Source organism: Pollicipes pollicipes, unplaced genomic scaffold (assembly GCF_011947565.3).
Source record: "Pollicipes pollicipes isolate AB1234 unplaced genomic scaffold, Ppol_2.1 Scaffold_3447;HRSCAF=4054_pilon_pilon_pilon, whole genome shotgun sequence".
Classification (NCBI taxonomy): Eukaryota; Metazoa; Arthropoda; class Thecostraca; order Pollicipedomorpha; family Pollicipedidae; genus Pollicipes; species Pollicipes pollicipes.
The window spans coordinates 16,593,711-16,618,998 of NW_023596297.1; the positions used below are offsets into that span (position 1 = coordinate 16,593,711).

Consider the following 25,288-nt stretch of genomic DNA (forward strand, 5'->3'; position numbering starts at 1 on the left):
GTAAACCATTTAACCAACCTTTCGCTTATCGTAATTATAGAATATTTGCAACATCTTACCTTAGTCCTAAGCGGTGGAGCGACATCATGATTTCATATTTTCCAAGAATAACTGATGCCTCCGCATCAAAAATCATCGTTAAGAACATTATCCGCAAGCATTTCGCGAATACATACCAACGTGACCATTATATTTGGAGATGTTGAAATTTTTCCCTGCACATATGTAACCTACTTCATATTTAAACTCTTTCACGCTCCATAATGACGTTCTGATATAGTTATATTCATAACTTGTACCCAAATTCATCGCGCTGGCTCCGGGAGTTCTCCCAGCAACAAGCCCCGCTTAGCTGGGTGGACTCCCTGGACATCCAAATCAAAACCCAGCACGAAACTGACCGGTTTATTGCCGCTCAGGTGTGTGTGATTGTACAACCCTTACTAACACTGTGAACGAGTGGTTGAGGCTTATTGGGTGGTTATAGAGCGCTGTCATTAGCTGACCTTAGCTAGTGACTACTTAACCCTTTTCATGTATGATTTGTTCTTGCCTGGTGCACAACACTATTCCTTCCGGGCCTGCACCACCTCTCCGCTTGCTCCTTTATGTTTGTTTCCTCTTCCTAGCTGGGAGTGCCGCGACTTGATCTCATCTTTTCTAGTGTTAACATACGGTTTATTGCGTCGCTGGCTGGGATAGGGGGAGGGGCACTTCTAGTTACCTGTTCTTGGGTAACGGCATAGAAAAAAATGTCAGTGACCTTGTGTGACCTTTCGAAGGTCATAGATATAAAAATCGTGCCAGATTGCTTTCATTTGTGCATTCAGATAAGTATCAAAGATAAAAAAGGTAGAAAGCATGTTTCCAAGGACAAAATATTGTCCTGGGTCATTTTAGGTCAGTGACCTATTCCTACCTTTAAGAAGTCCGTGGGACATGTGTGATAAAGTTCCCGCTATAAATAATTTTAAAATGAGCACCAGAAACCAACCCATACAGCAGGCTCTTGAATAGCAGTATGTGAGTAACAGTGTGCTTTTGATCTTGGTCTGACCCTTATACCTAACCCTTGGCCAATCGAATTTGCTAATTCTGTTGTTGTGTTTCCTAGGAAATTGTCTCAGAAATGTATCGCCTCGTTTAACACTCAGTTGTTGCATCAGACTGAAAGATTTCCTAAAGATTGCCTTCGCTGAATTCACGGTATGCCTTTGACCTGCCGTAGATCACTGACCTTTCAAGGTACATCTGGTTACTTTATGTGAAATGATCCGCTATTTAACTCTCTGCAGCTATGCAAGATTTGATGCGACTGCGCTACGCCATTCCGAAATCATTCCGGAAAAACCTTTAGGGGGAGCAACTTAGACCATCAATCTACCCGGGCCATGGTGTATCACTAGTAATAGTCAATAGTCACTTTACCGAAGTGAACTTAAGCCACTTAAAAACACTCTTTACGAGTGCTCTCAGTACGAATAGGTAACTTCGAGCCGAACGCAAAATCCATGATTTGATTTGGCAAACCATTGATTTGATTTGGCAACTGGCGTTTGATTACATTGGACCAGTGGCCTTTGTAGAACGGGCTTTTCCGCTCAGTGTGCCCTAACGACACGAACATCTATGCTGCGATAATATGCTTGTATCGCGAAAACGATGCGAAAACGATGCTTGTATCGCGGTGCAGCGCAATCTTACCGGCTATTTGTATGGGTGCATGGTGAAGCCGTAATAATTACCACACGAGTGTGTCAAATGTGTTGCAGCGTTCCTCGCATTGTGTTCTACGTATACCACGAAGGTGTGCTCCGCTCTCGACGGACCCAGCTTAGCTATCAATACTACTAATTCTACTGTCCTACCTACTGGCTAATGCTGCTGTCTTATCTATGCAGCTTGGCTATCCCTTAGCACGATAAAAAGAGAAGCTTCAGACGACGCCCTCTCCCCTTCCCTTGCTCACACATTAGAGACTGAACATCAAAAGAGCCGAACAGTAACCCAAAATAGGCGGATCTAGTTGTCCGTCGATCGTGACGACCAGGAGACCAGTCCGCGCGTTTGGGAAGCGGACCGAGATCGGTTTAGTGTGGCGCACAGCTCCTCATCTCATCGGAACATTCCACCAGATCCCCGGCCGGTGTCGACGCCGACGAACCGGTGCTTAGTCGGCCCGGCACCAGAGTCCCCGACAGGTGGACCCCTTCGGACCGAAACCGGTCCCCGGTCAGCCCCGGTACCAGGATCGCTCGACAGGTTGACTCCCTCGGACCGGAACCGGTCCTCGGTCAACCCCGGTACCAGGATCGCTCGACAGGTTGACTCCCTCGGACCGGAACCGGTCCTCGGTCAGCCCCGGTACCAGGGTCGCTCGACAGATGGCAGCACCGTGCGCCCCGAGTAGTCACGGCACATTGATAGCCGTTATATAAAGTGGGGCTGGAGCTCAGCATGAGAGGGAGCAAACAAACAGTCTTAACCTTCATTATGTTTTTGAATCTGCCCCGGAGTCGGAGCAAAGTCGCGTTCCGTGCTGGACCATCGCGCCTGGAACTGCGCGCATGCAATGCTGTACAGCATGCACCTAATTTGACGCCGGCTCCGAGTAAACCAAGCCGGGCCTAAAACAAGGGTTAGTGAGTGTTTGCCTGGAGGATGGGACGTGAAGACCCGCAGTTTTAGTGCTCTCAGCAAGTGTCTCCCAGGAATACTCAATCAAAAAGAATCAGTTGTTAACACAGCATACAAACTTTGAGCTCATAATGCTAAATGTGAAGGAATAGTACCTTCATGCAAACGTTTAGGGAACACCTATTATATACTGGGTTACCCACACAATGCGTGTTATTTTGTTACACAACAATGTGCAGAAATGAAAGGCAGCTATTCACATTGCAAATTGAGGACGTAAGAGCTTTTATGAAGGCGACAGCAAACGTATACTTGTGACACATATGTGAAATCATGCATGTGTGCCACTGTATTACAAAATTTCCCACTCATATTTTCGTCTCCAACACTTTTGTCCCGAGATTCAGGAATATTAGCCAGTCATATACTTCCAGATATTCTATGACGCAAACTAATACACCTGTACCTTGCAGAAGGTGGACGGAAATTTGCTCATGAATGCAGAAATGTGTGCATGGTGTGCACATCTAACATGAAGGTGCGCATGATGCACGGCATGTAACATAAATTTGGAAAAGCCCCCTCACAAACGAACAAAACCGGCAAATGAATATGTTCGTATGCTTCGTGACCTTGTTACCAGTGTCCCCTTCTGCGGCCAATAGCAGTTGACGGATGGCAAATTCACGTTGCATATGAGCTGCAACTGTCAATACCGTTAGTCCGTCGTGTCTGCGCAGGTCTGTGGTCTCCTCCCAGGGGCGACGCGGCCTCCAGGTTGCGTGCATCCCCCACCCATTGTCCGACTCCACAGTCGCCGTGTGCGGCGAGACGTCCAGAGAATGACGAACCGTCGCGTAGGTGCTGGTCGCCACCGAGCCCCGAGGGTGCGGCGCTCGCGGCCTGTCGCAGCTGAGACCACCGCGCAGCCTAATCACCACGGCCCCCATATAAACGGCCGACCGACGCTCGGCGCATTCGCAGCGCCCTCTCAGCTACCGACCAGGTAGGTGCCTGCAGGCTGCCTCTCGGCTACCGACCAGGTAAGTGTCTGCAGGCTGCCTCTCGGCTCCCGCCTAGGTAAGTGTCTGCAGGCTGCCTCTCGGCTCCCGCCTAGGTAAGTGTCTGCAGGCTGTCTCTCGGCTCCCGCCTAGGTAAGTGTCTGCAGGCTGCCTCTCGGCTCCCGCCAAGGTAAGTGCCTGCAGGCTGTCTCTCGGCTCCCGCCTAGGTAAGTGTCTGCAGGCTGCCTCTCGGCTCCCGCCTAGGTAAGTGTCTGCAGGCTGCCTCTCGGCTCCCGCCTAGGTAAGTGTCTGCAGGCTGCCTCTCGGCTCCCGCCTAGGTAAGTGTCTGCAGGCTGCCTCTCGGCTCCCGCCAAGGTAAGTGCCTGCAGGCTGTCTCTCGGCTCCCGCCTAGGTAAGTGTCTGCAGGCTGCCTCTCGGCTCCCGCCTAGGTAAGTGTCTGCAGGCTGCCTCTCGGCTCCCGCCTAGGTAAGTGTCTGCAGGCTGTCTCTCGGCTCCCGCCCAGTCAGGTGTCTCTAAGCTGTCCCTCGGCGGGGGTGAAAAAGCAGCGTTTTTGTCACCGACGCAGGTTTTATGAGGATACCTCTTCGGCATGTCGTGCAACCGCCTCCAAACTTTCAGGAGCCTTTAGAGCATCCATTGTGCGTGTTTAGACAACAAAATTGTGTCTCTAGGATGGTTGGCTGCTGAAAAGATACGCTTTGTTAGGAACATGCACGGTGATCCACGACCGGTGCGGACTTCGAGAGTCAACGGACGATTCGGTGGGCCATGCGCGGCGGGCCGCCACTGCTATATCTAAAGGGAGTGTTCCACATTTGTACGGGGTTTAAGACTGAAACAGCCATCTTGAAGATCATTCGGCGCATTTCATAACCCCGTTCTTAAGAACTAGACCCCTTACAATTTGCTTATGCAACGGTCGTCGATTGGCTCTCAATCAATGCTGTGCAAGGCATGATGACGCAATCAAATTATGACGTGTTAAGAAAAATATTTACTTAATGGCGAAATTGTGTCGTCTAGAGCAGTCTTTTCCCATAAAAATACCGATGTTTATGGGTTGCCTTATTTTATCATATCTGATGTTTGCTTCAATAGCTTCAAATGTAGAGATCTAATGTAGAGATTTAGAGATCCCTTTTCCCTTTTTGGATGGAGGGGTTCCGGACCCTCCCCACTTGGGTCCCGTTCAGTCCACAAACTTTGAGCAAAAAATGAGCCGAATCCTGGAGGAACCCCGTTTGTTGACGCATTTTTGGGGTAAGCTGAGGCATTATCCAGGGCTTACCCCCCCCCCCCCCCTTTAACTCATTTTGCGAAACTAAACTTTCTTATTTCCAACTCTGGAAAGAAAGCCAGTCAAATCTCAGGAGAAATATTTTCTAATGCATTTTGGAGGTGGTTTCAGACATTTATCCGTTTTTATTTTTATTTATCTTCTTCTTGCATCTTAGCAGTCCTTTTCTACTATAAACAATGTATTTCGATCACCTGAGAATAACGTCCAACGCAAATCAAAAACTAAAAAAGATGATGTACTTGAATCCATACCTCCAGCACTCCTGCGTCTGTTAAACTAGTGGCCTACCACCTCAAAGCCTCTGTTCCTCTCAATAGCAGGAAGCTCCGGAGGACTCCTTGGCATGTTCTATTTTACATCTTCCGTTGACCTCTGGACAATTTGGAAGCCCACAAACAACGACCTTCCCAAGCCTGCGGGGCTTTCTAACGCTTCTACCTCCATGGTAGATTCCTAAAAGAGCCATGATGCGCCTTGAAGAGATTGACGATTAAGTACGTCATATGTGTCATAACGCTCCCACTGATACGTCTTCCACCAGCACGATGCGCAGGTGGACAAGATCTTCTGTCTCCCAATCCGACGCCTCGGCGAAACGCCACGACTTTCCGGCAAAGCCCACCGCGCAACGGCGCGCACACCTCAAGTGTGCGCGCACGCCTAGTTTGAAGATTAGCGCATTGTGAACAAGAGCTAAGGGTCGCAGGATGCTCTATTATGACGTCAGCTATCATATTTTGCCCTTTTTCTTCCAGTTTTGTGCCGCATGATGGCAAATAAAGGCGGATGTTTCCTTGTTTACACCCTTGCGGCGTTCATAAAGCTTTGATAGCCCTTTCTTCTTCCAACGAGCACTTGTTTTAAACTAATGTCATGAGATACGATATTGTGGCATTACCGTCTCCGAAAAAAGGATACCGGGCGAGAAGTCCTAAAGGTCAAAATCCCGTCAAACTGCATCAAAACCTGAGCATTCCGCATTTAAGCCCACTGATTGATAAAAAGTGGAAAAACTGTCATGGCGTTATCACGAGGATTCACGAAATAGCACAGACACAATAGCATTTTGTCTGCATGCTGTAACTCATTCCGCGTGCTTGTGATGCGACTTACTCTGTGAAAAAATTGAGCACAACTTCCCCCACCATGTGATACAGTTTGCCCCAGAGTGAAGCAGGTTGTTTTACTTGGAAGGAGGTCATTCAGAAGTCATTTGCCAAAAATTGGAGACGCGCTGTCCAAAACCATACCACCGCACCTGAGTCTGAAGGCTATAGCTCCCTGCCGATGTAATAACAGTTGTCCTATTCTCAATAGTTATAGCAGGAGGGAGCTCAGAGTAAAAACTGATGCAAGTTCCCTTACTCTCCCCTGTGCTCTACACAAGAATGGGCTTGAAGCGTTGGAAAGCACAGACTAATGCCAAGCTTTGTGCGGCGTGTATTTGGGATGTTCTGTTATAGATTCCCTCCATTTTCATAATCTCGTCATCAAAAGGCTCGCATTTTTATCTTTTTTACCAAGCTCACCCATTAAATTGAAAGTTATTTCACCCTCACACAATATTTGCTTTGTTTGCGCATATGTCTTCGCGCATTGCCTACGCACCGCTACTCCGTGTTCTGAACGTCATATCTGTAAAGAAACTTATGGCAGCAAGGAAAATGGGTGGAAGGAGTCACCCCCGTTTACCATCTTGCTATGCTGTATAAACCAAAGTGTACATAACCTGGCATGTCTGCTAAGAATAATTGACATTTAGCACAGAATTTTGAGGCAAGGCAAGTGGTGTATCTGACACCAACATTTGTACTTAAATATCGAACCCACTTCATAATGTTCGTAACCTCATGGCAGTGATTTGAGGGTGCAACGGTCTGATGTAAGGTCAAAGGTCTGTGTCATTAACGACATCGTCCGACTATTTCAGGAGAGCTACTAGATTGTGCGAACACCAACCGCAGTCAAAACGTAGATGCAGCTCCTCTCAGCATTCTTGGCAGCAATGGTGCTTCTGGTGGCTCAAGTCCACGCATTATACTTCAACAGAGGACTTGGCGGTGAGTGCTATGCTACTGTGCTCTGATAACATGTGCTACTTGTTCTACCAAGATACATTTACTGTTATGTCTTAACACTTTAGGAGTGTAGTAGGTTGGTCAAAACGATTGAACTGACTCAGAAGTTGCATTTTGGTAGAATTCATCGAAAGGACCCGAATATTTTCATTAACCCATTCAGGACGCTTCCTTTTTGCCAGGACTTTGGCCGCTATGCCGCAATAGTTCTGCAAATGGTGACCCTAACATGGACAATAAGATAAACGATTAGGCATCGGCGATTAGGGACATAGCCCATTCCGCGAGAATTGTCCTGTGAGAGCGTCTACTTTATCTCGAGCCTCATCCTAAGCCGCGGATTGCCATAAACTATGAATGATGTCGATTCATCTCTTTAACTGCCGCCCCCGCCCATTCACTATAATAAATAGATATTCTATTCAGCCTCAATGCTACCATGGGCAGTAAACGAAGTGATGTGCATATTTAATACGCATGAACACGCGTCACAGACGTGTACAGTTTTTCAAAAGAGGTTAAAAGTGACATGTGGTTGAAACGTGGCTCAAGGCTGCAGCGGTCAGCGGACAGCCGACAGCTGCTGGTGGCCACTGACCCCGGTCTCCGTGCACTCCAATACACCTGAGGTCTCTCCTATTACCGTTCTCTGAAAGCGCTCCTGTGCATGCCGTGTTCTCGAAAGTTTGACACATTTCGTGAAGGGCAACTAAGAATTGTCGAAATTTTCAATAATCTGTTTCAATCCGTATAAGAGTGATTAGTGAGACATCGAGAGGGAGTCCACCTTCCGTGTCTACGAAATGGCATGCGGACAGTTTGTATGTGACCGAGCGGATACTAAATCCATATTCGTTGGTTCGCATACGACCAGACGCTCTGAATCTGATGACACTGCTATGGAGGACACCAAGACAGAAAGCTGAATACAGCACAGTCCACCCAAAGCGACTCATAGCTCCACTCATTTTGGACTCTGAATAAATGGCGGGTATCTCAGAAAGTTGGAGCATTTTCACCAGAGTAAGGGTTTTTTTCCGGTAAAGAAACTCGGGCTATCTACCACCGGCAACACTGCAAGACCCTTTCTGTGTTTTGACGCTGCAGGGATCGCTCTCTCTCTCTCTTGTGAACGTCCCTGTTGCGAGTCATTTCACTCATTCCCCGCGCACGGACGTTCTCCACGGACACCCTCGCCGGCAACTGACGTGACTGTTTCGCTCAGCAGCCAACGTTCCGATCATCGTGCCGTCGGAACGCGAGGTGGGACCGCCGCCGGTGTCGGTCAGCCGCCGCCGGTCTGGCCACTCCAGCTGGTGCAAGCGGGCCCATTCGGAGCCGCCGGTCTGCGCCAAAGATCTGGAGTCCCAGCGCCACTACCTGCAGTACGTCGACAACATGGTGCGCATGTTAGAGGCCGGACGCCGGCGATGAAGCGGTGCTGCCGCGGCCGGAGGTGTTGTGTCGGCGGCTCCACGGCCCCCGGCGGTGCGTCGGCGGCGCCACGGCCAGGAGTGGAGGTCAGCGGCGCCTGTTGCTGAGTGTCGGAACTTGCTCATTTGTCTACCCTATCTATATCTACGGGCGCTGATGCTTGTTTGCCACGCGCGCAATAGATGAGACATCATTGACCGAATTATTGATAAACAGATGTGGAGATATGTTCGGCCGCAAACTGCCTGTGTCCACTAATGGAATGGAGGTTACAGCATGGCCCGCGACTGTCAAAAGAAAGCTAGCAGTTTAAAGGAATATCATGCTTTTTGTGTGCGCACGGATTTGTGTGTGCAGTTGTGATGGCGCATGGCAAATACACACTGAGCTAGAATCGCTTTTGAAGGAGTAAAAAAATTCCATCGCAAAAAGGCCAAGCAGGAGTACAAAAATTCGTTGCAAAAAGGACATTGCAGGGTTAATAGATTCAGTCGCAAAAAGACAAAGGCAGGAGTAAAAAATTCAGCTCACAAAAGTTAGAGCTTATGAGTCATTAGTATATGCTCCAGAAAACAAAGACATGCATTGACAGTTGACGTGGACGTAATTTCATAAACATGACAAAACCGTTTCTGTTTTTTAACATTTCAGGTCATTACAGTTACATGACATTACATTACATTAAAGCATAATAATTTCATAACAGTATGATGGGCCTAAAAACCATGGAACACTAATATTTTGATGCTGCACTTTACATTTCCCTTCCACAGAATTTTTGACACAAAACAAAGCGAAGGAATTGAACAGCGAAAGAACAACAAAGAACTCAATACCCATAAACCATTCAAACAAAAAGTCTTGGATTCCTGCACATCAACACATCACGTAATCAAACACAGCAGGCATACCTCTGGCTTCTGTTAACACGCGCTCGGGTGGCCGGCTAGATACCCTTTGCTCGGGTGGGGGTCAATTTGACCCCCTGAGATCTCGGGAACCAAAAACGCTAAAACCACCAAATTTACGGGGTGTCTTGACCTGTACGTGAACTCACTTAGGTCAACGTTTGAGCTTTTTAGGTCATAACCTTCAGGTCAAATAAGGTCAAACTAAGGTCAAATTTCAGGTTGATCTCTAAAGTGCCCCAGAACATCAGCAACTGTTTCTAAGCAAGGGCTCAAAAGCTCATTTGAGGACAGTAAACTTGTTTGAACTTTTGAAGGTCGTGGTGACCAAAATAATACAAGACTGCTCTGGGTTTTGCATCTGAATAGGCGACAAAGATTCCGCTAGACAGTATGTTCCTAAACAAAATGTCGACCCGGGTCATCTTAGGTCAATGACCTTTTCTGACCTTAAAGAAGTCAATGAAAGATGTATAATGCTGTTCCTGTTGTCAACAAATTCGAAATGAGCACCACAAACTATCCCATACAGCAAGCCCAAGAGTAATAAATCAGGTTGGTTGTAACCTTGGTCTGACCTTCATACCTGACCTTAGGTCAATACAATTTACTCATTCAATTTTTGTGGTGCCTAAGAAAACATTTCAGAGATGTATGGCTTCGTCAGACACTTCGTTATTGTATCAGATTGGACGATTCCCTAGAAATCGCCTTCGCTGAAACCATGGCCTGATTTTGACCTGTCATAGGTCAGCGACCTTACACGGTACATATAAATTTTTGATGTCAAACGATCCGCTATTCAATTGTCTATAACTATGCAAATTTGGTGCGGCTACGCAGCGCCTTTGGAAACCATTCCGGAAAACCTTCGGGGGCTCAATTTGACGCCCCCACCCGAGCGCGTGTTAAGGTGAGGACAGGAATACAAGTATCAATTCACTGTTTCTTGAAAAATAGCAATGCTTATTTCGGTGAAAGTAACCTAAGTCTAACCCAAATAAGCCTTACCTCATCTCATTCTTTCCAACCTATTTGTATCATAGCAGCATTTGTGAATCACCGATTCTTCTTGACAGCAGCAGCTGTGATAAAAACATGATGAAGCTCAATTTTTTGGCTGTTTCAACGTGTGTTTTGGTTCAATTCATTTATGCCAGCTTGACGACATCAGACAAAGTTTACAACACACAAATCAAAGCCCCTCAAAGCATTTTGAAGAACTTAATGATCGTCATAGTTAGTCTCCATCAAGGGGCACAGTGAGCATGCTCCACAAAGCAATCTCTCTTCTCCAAATGCAGCATAACTTATACATGGCCACAAAATCGGCTTTGCTGCTTGCCTTTTAAACTGCAGCAAAGGCCCCCATTTATATTTTGTTATCTATATTTCATGACTTTTTTTGCTCTTCAACCTTCCCAACTCATTTTGTGAACTAAGCCGCCGCCATCAGCGCCATACTGGCAGATTGCGCCGTCAGATGTCACCCAAGGCGAGCGTCACTGATCGTGCACGACTGATTGCACCACAGCTGGTCTCCAAGGACCCCATGCAACTTGCCTATTTGACAATAAAGTTGGCCGTTGGCCGCCGCATTCGTGCCTTGGGTTGTGTGGCGGCTGAGTTGTGAACTGCAGCTTCATCTCCACTGCCATCTAGAGATCGCTCGGTAGTCGCGTGTTGATACCGCGGGTAATCAGCGACAATGCCGTGAAAACGCTGCATGGCATTCGACACTCTTAGGTGTCGGATGCTATGTGGTTTGTCACGCCATCTACGACACCGTAGATGGCGTGACAAGCCGCTAGTTTGGGAACACCGCGGAAACGTAAAGCTTTACAAGTCGAGGGATTCCATCCAAAAACCTAAACACAGTTTACAGAGATAGATAGATAGTTTACACTAATGGTTTTAGATCACGTGAATGCGGTCGGCAACGGGAAATGCCACCATCACTGTCGCGCAGTTTCAGTAAGCCCCCATGGACGTAGGAGCGGGGAGTGGCAGATGGTAGGTGGGCGGATAGTATGCACCCGAGCGGGGAGTGGCAGATGGTAGGTGGGCGGATAGTATGCACCCCTTTCGAGATGGCTAAGCCTTAACTTTGAGGCGACACAAGGAAACAGCCAACCTTGAAATGGGTTTTAGCGCCTGGATTTTCTAAGACGTTCCATCACCTACTCACCGATACAAGAACCGTCACAAAGTAGGAAAATCCGGGCATGCGATAGCCCTATCATATGCACAGGAGAGCTCCGAAGGTTAGACAGAAACACTTTTCGATCGGTAGCCAACAATCAGATGAAAAAGGACTTCAGGCAGTTGCTCTGCCAGCCACCTACCCTCTCCGTCGTGCCGAGCGGCTGCTCCTTCCCCCCCCCCCCCCCCCCCCCCCACATACACACAGCCGGCTCGGAAACAATGGTCTAGAGCACGCCTTTGTGTGTGACTCCGTTCATTTATGTGAAAGATACAGCTATCATGTTTCTATGCTTCTACTCGGCGAGCCCTCACAAACAGCCATTGATCTGAGGCCGTGATTGCTCACAGGCCATTGATCTGACGTGGTGATTGATCACAGGCCACCAATCTGACGTGTTGGGAATACCTTCAGGTCAGGTAAAATAGTTCCCGAAGCCACAAATCTCATGCTTTCCTGACGAGTTGTGAGATAGGTATTCCATTTGCCATGGCGGGGTAACAAGCCCATGGTCAGGCAAAGTACGTTTGCAGCCCCACCCCAGTATTCCACCCTGTGCACTGCACCCGAACCCCCTCCCCCCGCCCCCGGCTGTTGAAGAGCAGGTGCTCCATGACGTCACTTCCCAGCCCTTAACTCGCCAGCAGCCCGGGGCCCCGATCACGGCCGCGTACTTGGGCGGTACCCGGCAGTCCGACGCCCTAGTCACGGCCGCGTACTAAGTCCGTACCCAGCAGCCCAGGGCCCGATCACGGCCGACGTACTTGGGCGGTACCCGGCAGTCCGACGCCCCTAGTCACGGCCGCGTACTAAGTCCGTACCCAGCAGCCCAGGGCCCCGATCACGGCCGCGTACTTGGGCGGTACCCGGCAGTCCGACGCCCTAGTCACGGCCGCGTACTTAGTCAGTACCCAGCAGTCCAGCGCCCCGGTCAAGGCTGCATACTCGGGCGGTACCCAGCAGTCCGACGCCCTAGTCACGGCCGCGTACTTAGTCAGTACCCAGCAGTCCAGCGCCCCGGTCAAGGCTGCATACTCAGGCGGTACCCGGCAGTCCGACGCCCTAGTCACGGCCGCGTACTTAGTCAGTACCCAGCAGTCCAGCGCCCCGATCACGGCCGCGTACTTGGGCGGTACCCGGCAGTCCGACGCCCTAGTCACGGCCGCGTACTTAGTCAGTACCCAGCAGCTCAGGGCCCCGATCACGGCCGCGTACTTGGGCGGTACCCGGCAGTCCGACGCCCTAGTCACGGCCGCGTACTAAGTCCGTACCCAGCAGCCCAGGGCCCCGATCACGGCCGCGTACTTGGGCGGTACCCGGCAGTCCGACGCCCTAGTCACGGCCGCGTACTTAGTCAGTACCCAGCAGTCCAGCGCCCCGGTCAAGGCTGCATACTCGGGCGGTACCCGGCAGTCCGACGCCCTAGTCACGGCCGCGTACTTAGTCAGTACCCAGCAGTCCAGCGCCCCGATCACGGCCGCGTACTTGGGCGGTACCCGGCAGTCCGACGCCCTAGTCACGGCCGCGTACTTAGTCAGTACCCAGCAGTCCAGCGCCCCGGTCAAGGCTGCATACTCGGGCGGTACCCGGCAGTCCGACGCCCTAGTCACGGCCGCGTACTTAGTCAGTACCCAGCAGCTCAGGGCCCCGGTCAAGGCTTCATACTCGGGCGGTACCCGGCAGTCCGACGCCCTAGTCACGGCCGCGTACTTAGTCAGTACCCAGCAGTCAGCGCCCCGGTCAAGGCTGCATACGGGCGGTACCCGGCAGTCCGACGCCCTAGTCACGGCCGCGTACTTAGTCAGTACCCAGCAGTCCAGGCGCCCCGGTCAGGCTGCGTACTCAGGCGGTACCCGGCAGTCCGACGCCCTAGTCACGGCCGCGTACTAAGTCGTACCCAGCAGTCCAGCGCCCCGGTCAAGGCTGCATACTCAGGCGGTACCCAGCAGTCCGACCCGGTCAAGGCTGCATACTCAGGCGGTACCCGGCAGTCCGACTCCCCGGTCAAGGCTGCATGCTCAGGCGGTATCCGGCGGTCAGGGCCCTGCTTGGCTGCCGCCGAGGTCCCGTGTGGCCCGCTCACCATCCCACGTCTGGTGAACGAAAACCGACCCGTGCAGCTGTTTGTTTGGCCGTAGATCTAGCGAATCTGACTTGAGGGTGTGCTCTATTTACTAGCTGCGCATGTCAGAACTGAGCAGGCATAGGCTGTGGGGTTGGTACGGCGGGCCAGCAGCAGAAAACCTTACGGTTCGATATTTTTTGCATTATGAGACAACATAGTATTTCACGAAAAATAAACTGAGGCGCCAAACATTTCACGAAAGTTGAGGACCCAGTATCCAGTGGCCTCCATTGTTTGCTGAACCTGCTGTCGTGGCGTAGCGGCCAGGCAAATACGTCCCGGGTGCAAGCTGGACAGGACGAGAAATCAGGGATGATGGACAGACGGAAGGACATGTTTAACACAACCTTTGTCTCCAGGATGGCGGTCCTCTGGCAGCCTCGCATTGCCCTATTTTTGAGTGTTTGTTGTTTGGCATTGCCATGGGGGGAAAAACTTATTTATGACGTGAATGAGTGGCAGAAGACGGACTGTGTTATAAATGGGCTGTATAGAATCCACGAACGACCGGGCATGGAGTGGAGTCCAGTACTCAAGTATAACAGTGGGCGACAGTGGGCTTAGCAGTTTCTTGCCATCGCAGACGTCTGGCATAACTGAGACATTGGGCATAACATTTCAGCCCAAGTTCCATTCACAAGCTCCGGTCACTTCGTCTCGCAGTGAACATCATCCGTTTCTATAATCTACGCACCGCCTTCTCAAAGCTTGTTCAGAGTATGCATGCGTACGTTTTTTAAATGTTTTCCGTGATATTCCCCCCCCCCCCCCCTCTTCTCCCTTCATTTTCCTCCTCTAGACGCGTCACCGCCGGCAAATCAAGCCGTTACCACCGCCTCATCCCCACATATGCGCCAGCAGCATGTCCCGTTGAGCAGAACTGATGGCGGGTGAAAACATATGAAACCACAGGGCACGCTGTAATTTAGCAATAAATCGCACCTGTTGCAAATCAGTTGTACACCGGAAGCGCGCGAACTTCCAAAACTTAGCATCTGGAACTGACTGAACGGCAGGGCGGCGAGATACCTAGTGTTACGTTACCTTACCTTACCTTATCTTACCTTACCGAGGACGTGCGCCATCTTCGCGAGCATCGTAAATATCGCTCCAAACGATAACAATAGAAGTTGCGTGATGTATGTTAACAAGCTTCCTTGACAATCAGTCTGTGCATTAAAAATTAAGATTTCATTGCCACCAGCCGAACTAAAACACTTCCGGAAATATTCACTTCAAATGCGGCGATGGAAATCAAGCAAATAATGGCATAACCACAGGGGTTTGTCAGTCATCTATTTTGTACCATAGCATTGAAAGCTATGCTACAAATAATTAGCCTGCTGTAGACCGCGGATGAGTAGTGCGTAGCAATAGGCCACAAAGAAAGCTTTTAGCGAGAAGAAGGTGAAATTCCAGGTAGTGTTCCGCTTTGCACAGGGGAGGAGATGGTGATGGAGACCCGCTTTGGGCATCTGTCCCACTAGCAAAGTAGAAGCATAGATGTACCACTCAAGCCGGATTGGCAAGGTGTCATGATTTTCCGGATCTTGATGTTGATTGGTTAACACGCCGTTTTCGCCGTTTTTTTTTTCTTTTGCCATAACCTTAGAGAAACATGTGCCATGCTCGAGTATTGCAGATCAATCAACATCAAGCTGACAAACGAGACCCTCGAAAACGCTTTGAGACCATATAGGCGGCGCTTTCGCCTCAGCAGACACTTTTATGAGAACTTCACAGGGATCCAGACCAAGGGACCTCCGCTCAAGTTTTCGAAGAATGTGGCCTCTGGAAGCGCAAATCCGGCGGATTTATGGTACCTGTCGCCGCTCTCGAGAGACTTGCGTTTTGGTATCGCAGACTTGCCCCTTCACTCGCAATTAAGTCATCCGCCTGATATGCGATATCGACAGATCGCGTTCCAAAGCCGTCGCGGTATGCGCGTGACCATTACACTACATCGAGACCATACACTACCATATACTACATCGAGACCATACACTACCATATACTACATCGAGACCATACACTACCATATACTACATCGAGACCATACACTACCATATACTACATCGAGACCATACACTACCATATACTACATCGAGACCATACACTACCATATACTACATCGAGACCATACACTACCATATACTACATCGAGACCATACACTACCATATACTACATCGAGACCATACACTACCATATACTACATCGAGACCATACACTACCATATACTACATCGAGAAGGCTGCCTTCTGCACCGTGACCTGCTTTGCTGTGGCTGGAGTATGGTGTTTTCCGCCGTCACCGACAAGTGGCTGGAGTTCGTCGATGATTTTCATAACTTCATCGATCGCCGGTGCCCCCACAGAAACACCGAAATGCAAAGCCGCCGATTTGCGCCTCGCTGGCCGATCTACGCTATGCACTGTTTACCTTAGCAACCATCCACAACAAAACAGCATCCGCATCCGTAGACCTCCGGAACCGTCGCGGTCAATAAACAGCGAAGTCCCCCTGACGACGTTGCCGTGCGTTGTCCACGAGCGCGCGCGTCGCCGCGAGCGGTGCCGGCGTGCGATCACCTGCAGCTGCTGTCGACACGTCGCACATGCTCCGCCGCCATGCCACCGCATCAACCTCCTGCCATATGCATGAGCGGGCGGGCGGCGAGGGGGCAGTGCGCCGGCCGCACCGGTGGTGACTGCGGGCCGCTGCGAGGCACGCTGCCGCCATGCTGGGGCCCATGCTGCTGGTCGCCGCGCTGGCGGCATCAGCCGTCGCATCTCCAGTGGACGGTGAGATGGGCAGCTTGGACATGCGGCTGTGCAGCTGCTCTGCATGGCACGCGGGGATGCCATGACATGAAGAGATTTTATCGGGACAGTCGCACGAGGCCGAGTAAAACTGCGAGGATGATTTCGAGGTTCCCTCGGTTTGCTTTTTAATTGAATTATGTGCGGGGCGCTAAGGCACGTCGTAAACCGTACTACCGGGGTCTCACTTAAGTTTGTCGGTCGCATCGGGTGAAATTACGATTATAATGGATAGACCGTATACTTTTTTTGCCACCGAAGCTTATGCTGACTCATCTTACATGAATGATACAGCCGCAGGCGACGTAAATGTCTCTAAGCACCAGTAAATCAGGTGCAAAATCGGGTTTTCGAATCCCCAAAATCAAGCTTTCCTCGCATCCACCATGGAGTGAATTGTTAAAACCGATTTTGTTCGGCGAAAGTAAGCTGTTTTTTTTTTGCAGAACAGCATTTCCATCAAATTTATTTCAGTGTTGTGTTTTGCAGGTGAAAAGAATGCCTTCAGTCTTTTTTACCGTGACCCGATACTTCAATAATATGTTATGTGTGATTCGGTAAAGATACAATTTTCTCTCACTAAATTAAGACAGTTCATCACCAAAATGATACACGATGCAAAGCTGTGTGGCACCCGCGCGTCCAAATGCTCCCTCATTCCATAAGCTCAAAGAATGGTTTTATCGGCACGCGTCCACGTGGCGGCTGGTTAAATGCGACGCGCTCGATTGGGGAGGGACAAATTTGACCCCTTAAAACATGAAAACTGAGGGATATATCAAGGTCATAGAGAAGGCAGATTTTTATGTCAACTAAGTTGCTTAAAATTTGAAGGGTCTGAACTCGCTATCTTTTGGTCAAGTAATGTCAAACAATGTTAACTCCAGATCGGTGTCCCAAGTTAACTCAGATCTCCTCATGTGCAACTAGCTTGTAACCTAAATGCCTGCCATCAGTGAAATGGCATTGGTGCTCATAGTAGGTCAGTGACCTTGTGCGGTTATTGACAGGCAACAGTGACCAAAAACTTTCGGGCTATTTTGATAATTGTAGTTACAACCAGCAACAAGCACCACTCTAGACCGCATGTTTCTAAAATCAGACTGTTGATAAAGGTCATTTTAGCAAGTTTTCCGGCAATAAAGCCGTTTGGTTTTGACCTGGATCCATATCCATATTGATTTGGCTCCATAGCCGTAGGAAAATCTCGAAAAGTGGATGGGCCAGATTCAGGGTGTGCTTTTACTGGGAAGCGGTCCCGATTACCAGGAGAGTTGGGGGTGGGGGTGGGGGATGTGGTAGAAATGGATGGCATTTTCCGCTCTTAATTCATGTAACACACTTTGGAACCTATTAAATGTTATGGGTGCTATGCTAGGCGTACTTCTACAGCTAGTCCCTACTGGTGCACCATTTTGCCTATTCGACTCATCTGTGTCATTCGGGGAATAATGCTATCCAGATTCCAAGATTATTCGCTCACTTCAACATTGCTTTCCCTCGGGAAGGTGAAATTGCACGAAGGAGTAGGCATTTTGAGTTATTGGGAAGGAATCTGCGTCCTTGAGTAGATACCAAAATACGACCTGAGCACAGGCTGGTCAGAATTTTGAATGTGAATCAATGGCCAATAGTGTTTCAATGGCCAGTCTCTTTCTGTGTCGATAGAACTCAGAAGCTTCGCAAGATATTTTCTGTGTTGTTCATAGATGTTGAAGACCCCTAAACGTAGATTGTAGATCAAAATGGGGTGCACAATTTGCATTGACATGCCTAATCCATGTTCTTAAAATCCTCAACATTCAGTGAGAGTCGATCACTGACAAAATCATGTGACATGGTTTTGAGCATGCGGGCTCGCCAAGCTTGCTGCAGCCTTGACGCCCGGCAGTCTCCATAGGTTGCGCGAGGTTGACTTCGCGGCTGACGGCAGACGAAGGGATGGCGCGTCTGAAAGAAGTACTTTTGAACGTTTTGGGAAACTAAATCGTAGGTTTAGGATGTAGACTAGGTGTATATTCCACCTGTGGAATCTGGCAGTGGAAGATCAAAAGTAGAATCTCTAGCTTTCTGTTGCTGTTGCTACCAATTTGACCGGAGGACAACCTTCAGAATTGTTGGAAACATACATCCAGTCTTATCTTCGATTGGCCGAAATTTATTTTGAAAAAAACTTTCGGATGCATCATTTCGCGACGGTCGTTCTCAAGCGCACGGCGCCAGACCCCGGCCCCCAGCCGCCTGCAGCGGCCAATGACGTACGGCTCTACGAAACGGTGACCCCGGCCATCGCTCTTTTTGCGCCTGATATCTCGAGCGTGCAGCGTCTAAAACTATTTTATATCATTTGTTTCACTTGTCGATTTTGCATAATGACGAACGTTTTCATGCAAACATGGGTTAGTAATTTTTAATTTTTAACCACATTTTGATCCACTCCACTCAACACTTTTGAGACCCCTAACGTTTTCTGAGAGAGGTGACCGTAAATAGAACACTAGGGGCACATTATCATCACCGGTCCAGGGCTAAAGTGCCATTCTGTTCCAGTGCAGGGTTCATTCCGACTGCCATTCTGGCGATAGGGAGCGGAGTCCCCTGGTCGATCTGGAAGCCATTATAGGGATGCATCATAACATTTTGACCGCCATGAACGTGTGCTGAGGGGATTGTAAGCAGGCATTCAGAAGACCTAAGACATTGTGAAAATACAGGGCGGAGCCTTTGGTACTGGAGGAACCTCGGGTTTCCCGCTAAATATATCGGTCCATCGTACATGACGGGGTAAGACACTGCCATTCACGATATGAGGCGGTCGTTTCAAGTGCGGTTGAAGGAAGATAACTCGTGAACTAGGTAAATCGGCATGCAGTACAGTTTAAGGTTGTACAAAAGTAAGTTAAACACAACACAAATGTGGAAAAGTGGTTGGGTAGTTAACATTGCCAGGCCTCTACCGTTGAAAATTTTGGGTCCCCTGGTCCCCTGCGTTATTATTACTACCATCCCGTGTCTTTCGCAAGATCCGTTTTACAATTAAACGACCGTGTGGAGTTCTTACGAGGATCTTGTTGCATATGAATATACGCCAGAATAACAAAAATGTGGAAAAGTGGTTGGGTAGTTAGCATTGCCAGGCCTCTACCGTTGAAAATTTTGGGTCCCCTGGTCCCCTGTGTTACCATTACTACCATCCCGTGTCTTTCGCAAGATCCGTTTTACAATTAAACGACCGTGTGGAGTTCTTACGAGGATCTTGTTTCATATGAATATACGCCAGAATATTTTTTCTTCCTGCCTGCAGAGGCTATAGGCAATAACACGCCCCTGGGCGGCCAGTTGAATTTCCTTCTCTTGGGTGAGGGTCAATTTGAGCCCCTTGAGACCTCAGAAACTAAGAGAGCTAGTGTCAAAAAGTTCGCAGAGTGGATTTTCCCCGTAAGTAAACCCACTCTTAGGTCATGACCTTTGGGTCAAACAAGGTAAAGAAAGGTCAAACTCCATTTTGGTGTCCAAAGTGCCCCATATCCCCTCATGCAACCACTGTGAACCTCGATGCCCGTTCTACATAAGCAAAAGGTCACTGCTGCCCTTTAAGATCAGTGACCTTGTTGACCTTCACATGGTCATGATGACGAAATTTATGTAGGACTCTTTTGATACTTTCATTTGGATAAGCGTCAGGGATTGCGCTAGGTGCAATGCTCCTAAAAACAAAAGGCTGACCTGGCTCATTGTATATCAGTGACCTATTTTTGCCTTTAAGCAAACCATAGATGATGTTAAGTGCGGTCCTTTTTAAGTAAATTCAAAATAAGCACCAGAAACCCCTCATGAAGCAAGTCCTGAAGAAAAACAACAGGTTGGTTGTGACCTCGGTCTGACGTTCTTACCTGACCTTATGTTAACACAATTTGCTGCGATCCTTAAACTTTGTGTTGCATCGCCTATGAAGCTACTTCAGAGATGCATTGTTTCGTCTAGCGTTCCGCTGTCGCGTAAGAGTAAACGATATCCTAGAAATTGCCTCCGCTGCCAGTCACAGCCTGACTTTGACTTGCCAGACGTCAGCAACCTTGCGTGATACATTTATATGCATTATGCCATAAGATCCGCTATTTAATCACCTAGAGCTATGCAAAATTTGGCGCGCCTTTCCGGCGCCATTCGGAAACCATCCTAAAAAACTTCAGGAGGGGGTGGGCAAACCGACCTTTCATTGCGTGTCAAAGGGATCCTTTACATTTGAAGCTGTTAAAGCAAGCATCTGATGTGTTTAAATAAGCTCATTTATGCCTATTGATGCACTATGAAGTGGAAAAGGGCGCTGTGGACAACGCAATTTCTCTGTTGAGTAAATATGCTCCACAATACGTCATTGTCACTTGCAACAACGCTCATAGATACCGAATTGACGGACGGTTTAAGTGAAAATCCCGCTCATGCTAAGGTCAAGAAGTATCTAGCTGTCGAGTCGTTCATATCCTGGTGTTCCTGAGCACGGTTTCCAAATATTACGGCCAGTAATTGGCTCTTCCCCAATGTTGTGTAGCCTATGAAAAATTCTAACTCGCAATACGTTTTGTGCTACATAATTCAAAAGTCATACATTCTTCCCGGGTTATTACGTAAATAGGACTGGCAATCAAATAACTTAGGAGATGCCAAAACACGAGCGCTTCAAATGTTTAATTCAGCACACATCTAGCATCGACACCGCCACCTATCGGGGATCAAATAACTACAAGTGAGTGCTGTCATGCAATGTCCATGACAATCAAATAATTATGTGCTGACAAACGTATTTACTAAGTGGAGAAGCTGTGTTTTCTAGAGCAGTATTTTAGACTCACGAAGTATACAAACATTCAAGGTGAGCTTATTTCATCATATCTGAGGCTTGATTCAATATCTCTAAATGTGGAGCATTCTCTTAAAGGGAGTATCCCACATTGGTATGGGGTTTTGAGCTGAAAAAGCCATCTTGAAGGTCATCCGGTGTAGTTCACAGCTCTGTCCTTATTGAGACCTACACCGCTCTAGTTCCCTGGCTACACGTCCGAGAAGTGTGCAGAGTTTTTCGGTGCGACTGTTTCAAGGTGTGTATGACAATCAAATAGGACTGGCAACTAGGCATCCTTGACGCTATAATAATGCTATTCAAATCGCAGTCATTCCATTAACCATGTGACGATCAAGGCAAATACAAATATGATGGTCGAGTCGTTTATATCTGGCGTTCGTGAGCATGGTTTCCTGATACAACGGCCTTCAATTGGCTGTTAATCGATGTTGTGCATTGTACTCTGACGTAATCAAACAATGACTTAATGAGGAGCATGTCTACCAAGCCGACAAATTGCATTGTCCAGAGCAGTCTTTTCCACTTAAAAGTATACGAATGGTTATGATCGGGATTTTTCATCGCATGCTTGCTGATACTTGCTCGATATGTTCAAATGTGGAACATTCTGTTTTAAATTACCTCTGCTGTTTTTCAGGGTTATCAAATCATCGCGAGACTTTCAATCAGACTCACACTTCGCCAGCATCGCCTGGAAAGATGCCTCGCAGAATTAGCAAAGATCGGCTAATGGACTTATCGCTGACATGGAATAACGGAAAACAGTTCGCTGGCACAAATCTAGCGGCGGTCCTCCAGGATAGTGTGCCGGACGACGGAACAACAGAACTGAAAAAAGAAATCCACCCAGTGAAAAACAGCAAAATAAGGAAAAAGCGTGGTGGGAGCAAAGAAAGCAAAGAGAGCAAAGCAAGCAAAGAAAGCAAAGAGAGCAAGGGAAGTCAGGAAAGCAAAGAGAGCAAAGAGAGCAAAGAGAGCAAAGAGAGCAAAGAGAGCAAAGAGAGCAAAGAGAGCAAAGAGAGCAAAGAGAGCAAAGAGGGTAAAGGAAGTAAAGAGAGCAAATCAAGCAAAGAAAGCAAAGAGAGCAAGGGAAGTCAGGAAAGCAAAGAGAGCAAGGTGAGCAAGGAAAGCAAAGAGAGCAAAGAGAGCAAAGAAAGCAAAGAAAGCAAAGAGAGCAAGGAGGGCAAGGAGAGCATGACAAGCAAGGAAAGCGAAGACAGCAAAGAGAGCAAGGCAAGTCAGGAAAGCAGGGAAAGCAGAGAGAGCAAAGGGAGCAAAGAGAGCAAAGAAAGCAAAGAGAGCAAAGAGAGCAAGGAGAGCAAGGAGAGCAAAGGGAGCAAGGAGAGCAAAGAGAGCAAAGAGAACAAGGAGAGCAAGGAGAGCATGACAGGCCAGGAAAGCGAGGAGAGCAAAGAGAGTAAGGAAAGCAAGGAGAGCAAGGCGAGCGAAGAAAGCGGTGTCAGCGGAGAGAGCGGAGATGGCGGAAAGAGCGAGACGAACCCCGGGAGGAGAATGACTACAACAACGGAAAACAGCAGGGGGAAGAGAGAAAGCGGAGAGAATTCATCCGGAGGCAGCCCGACTGTCGGAAACGGCTCAACGGAGGGAAGCGCGGGCAGCTCAACCTTTGCAAGTCCTCTGGAGAGGTGTGCCGGTGCGACGGGTGGCACTGAGCAGCCGTCCTCCAACACGACGGAGAGCGGTGCCGTGTCCACGGTCGGGACGACCGATGTGACCTCGACCCTGGCGCCCTGTCCTGAGGGCGTAACCACGCCGGGCTCCGGCGGCCAGGGCGGCAGCTCCGCCGGCGGTGGAGACGGCAGCTCCACCGGCGGTGGCGGCGGCATCTCAGGTACAGTTTACCCTGCTCTTCTGGACCGAGCTGATGCAATTGTCGGCCACCCGCGTCACATATATGCAAAGCTAAGAATGTTTGATGGGCTAAAGAACGACCTTAGCCTCATCTTTTATGTCATTTTGTGGGCAACAAGAGTTCATAACAAACCAGCAGCATACCAGCGATGACGATAGGCATACCGAGACATCTGGTTTAATGTCATATCATCAATCTGGCTGGTGGTGATGCAGTCTGCAGATAAAAAATGGCAATGGTTACGTAGACAATTGTGGCCCAGCTTCTGCAACTTCATGTCCCTTGTAGCATGTCTTTTCGATATTTATCGGATTTGACCGCTTGGCTCATATAAGTACCATCGATAGTCATTCATTTTGTATCGCTGACTTGCAAAATGGCTACGATACTTCTTGGTTGGTGTCGATTTTTGCATTTTGATAACTGTGAGCTATACTCAATGTCATCCGAACGGCACAAATGTAAATTATGTACTGTGGTTCTAACGATAGCTACTTAACGCTTCAGCACTTTCCAGATGCTGCTAGCATTTTAGAATGTGACTGGCAAAAGTAAATCAATCTGATGATGTGTATCATGAATATGACCCAAACCCTGTTAAAAGGTACTGTGAGTAATGCTATTGTCAAACGGGGCTCCTGTGTAAAACTCCCAAAGCACCGACTAACTTCACATTGTATTTGTGTTTATTCCTTACTTGTATTTTCACCTGGCGGCTCGCATGAAAGCATGGACGTGCAGAATAGGCATTGCTTGGGGACAACACTGTCTGCAATGTTGAATGACCGCGTGCTGTCTGGCTGGTGAGCAGGGGTGTAGTTTCATATCAGGTTGAGGAGGGACTCTGATCCTTCCCCTCTCAGCTTGAGAAAATAGCGGGCAAAGTCCCGGGAGAAGCCAATTTGTTGACGTATCTAAGGGTGAGTTTGGTCATTTTTCATTGTTAAATCCCCCTCAATTTATTCTATGAAACTGCATCCCTGGCAGTGAGTGTTGTGTTGAAGCGTGATCGTCGGGTGGAAGCGCAGGAATACGTGATGCAGCGCTGTGATGTGTGGCAAATGCAACTTGCTTTCATTTTGTATTGCGTTTCAGACGCAACTTGAATATGATGGATATCATTAAATCTTGAAATCCGATAAGGTCTCAAATATCTCTCAGTTTATTTATAGTGTAGTTCCCGTAAGGCTTATATTGCTCTCGTGTCTAATGCCTCGCCTAACATCTTCAAAGTTTTTTCAATTAACCGAGGAATCGTTTTAACTTAAATAACTTCACTACATTGCAATGCTCGTGCTGTCATTCCTAACATGTTTCTCTTCCCGACACACAACCCCGTCAACCTACTGCGGAAGACGCCGTCTGGACTTCTGCGGCCACGGCGATGTGGCGGCGGTCGAACATCGGTGCCGTGACGCCGGCCGTGCAGCCGTCGGCGCAATGGCAGCTCGTGAGGTGACGCCGGCCGTGCAGCCGTCGGCCCAATAGCAGCCCGTGCCGTGACGCCGGCCGTGCAGCCGTCGGCCCAATAGCAGCCCGTGCCGTGACGCCGGCCGTGCAGCCGTCGGCCCAATAGCAGCCCATGCCGTGACGCCGGCCGTGCAGCCGTCGGCGCAATAACAGCTTGTGCCGTGACGCCTGCCGTGCAGCCGTCGGCCCAATAGCAGCCCGTGCCGTGACGCCTGCCGTGCAGCTGTCGGCCCAATAGCAGCCCGTGCCGTGACGCCGGCCATGCAGCCGTCGGCGCAATAGCAGCTTGTGCCGTGACGCCTGCCGTGCAGCCGTCGGCCCCATGGAAGCTCGTGAGGCGACGCCGGCCGTGCAGCCGTCGGCCCAATAGCAGCCCGTGCCGTGACGCCTGCCGTGCAGCCGTCGGCCCAATAGCAGCCCGTGCCGTGACGCCGGCCGTGCAGCCGTCGGCCCAGTAGCAACCCGTGTCATGTCGGCTTCATGCAATAGTGTGGAGACAATGAAGTATTCTGCTGAGGCCCGCAACTGGTTAGCACGCATTTGGTTTAGTTTCT

At 49.1% G+C, this 25,288-nt stretch overlaps 1 protein-coding gene across 1 annotated transcript; it reads left to right on the forward strand.

Annotated features, from left to right (window-relative positions):
• The first annotated feature begins 16,409 nt into the window (after positions 1 to 16,409).
• Positions 16,410 to 24,738, forward strand: LOC119092125 (homeotic protein female sterile). Its single transcript, XM_037215104.1, has 2 exons — positions 16,410 to 16,509; positions 22,029 to 24,738. The coding sequence occupies exons 1-2, from the start codon at positions 16,446 to 16,448 to the stop codon at positions 23,414 to 23,416; spliced, it is 1,452 nt and encodes a 483-aa protein (XP_037070999.1). The 5' UTR covers positions 16,410 to 16,445; the 3' UTR covers positions 23,417 to 24,738.
• The last annotated feature ends 550 nt before the right edge of the window (positions 24,739 to 25,288 follow it).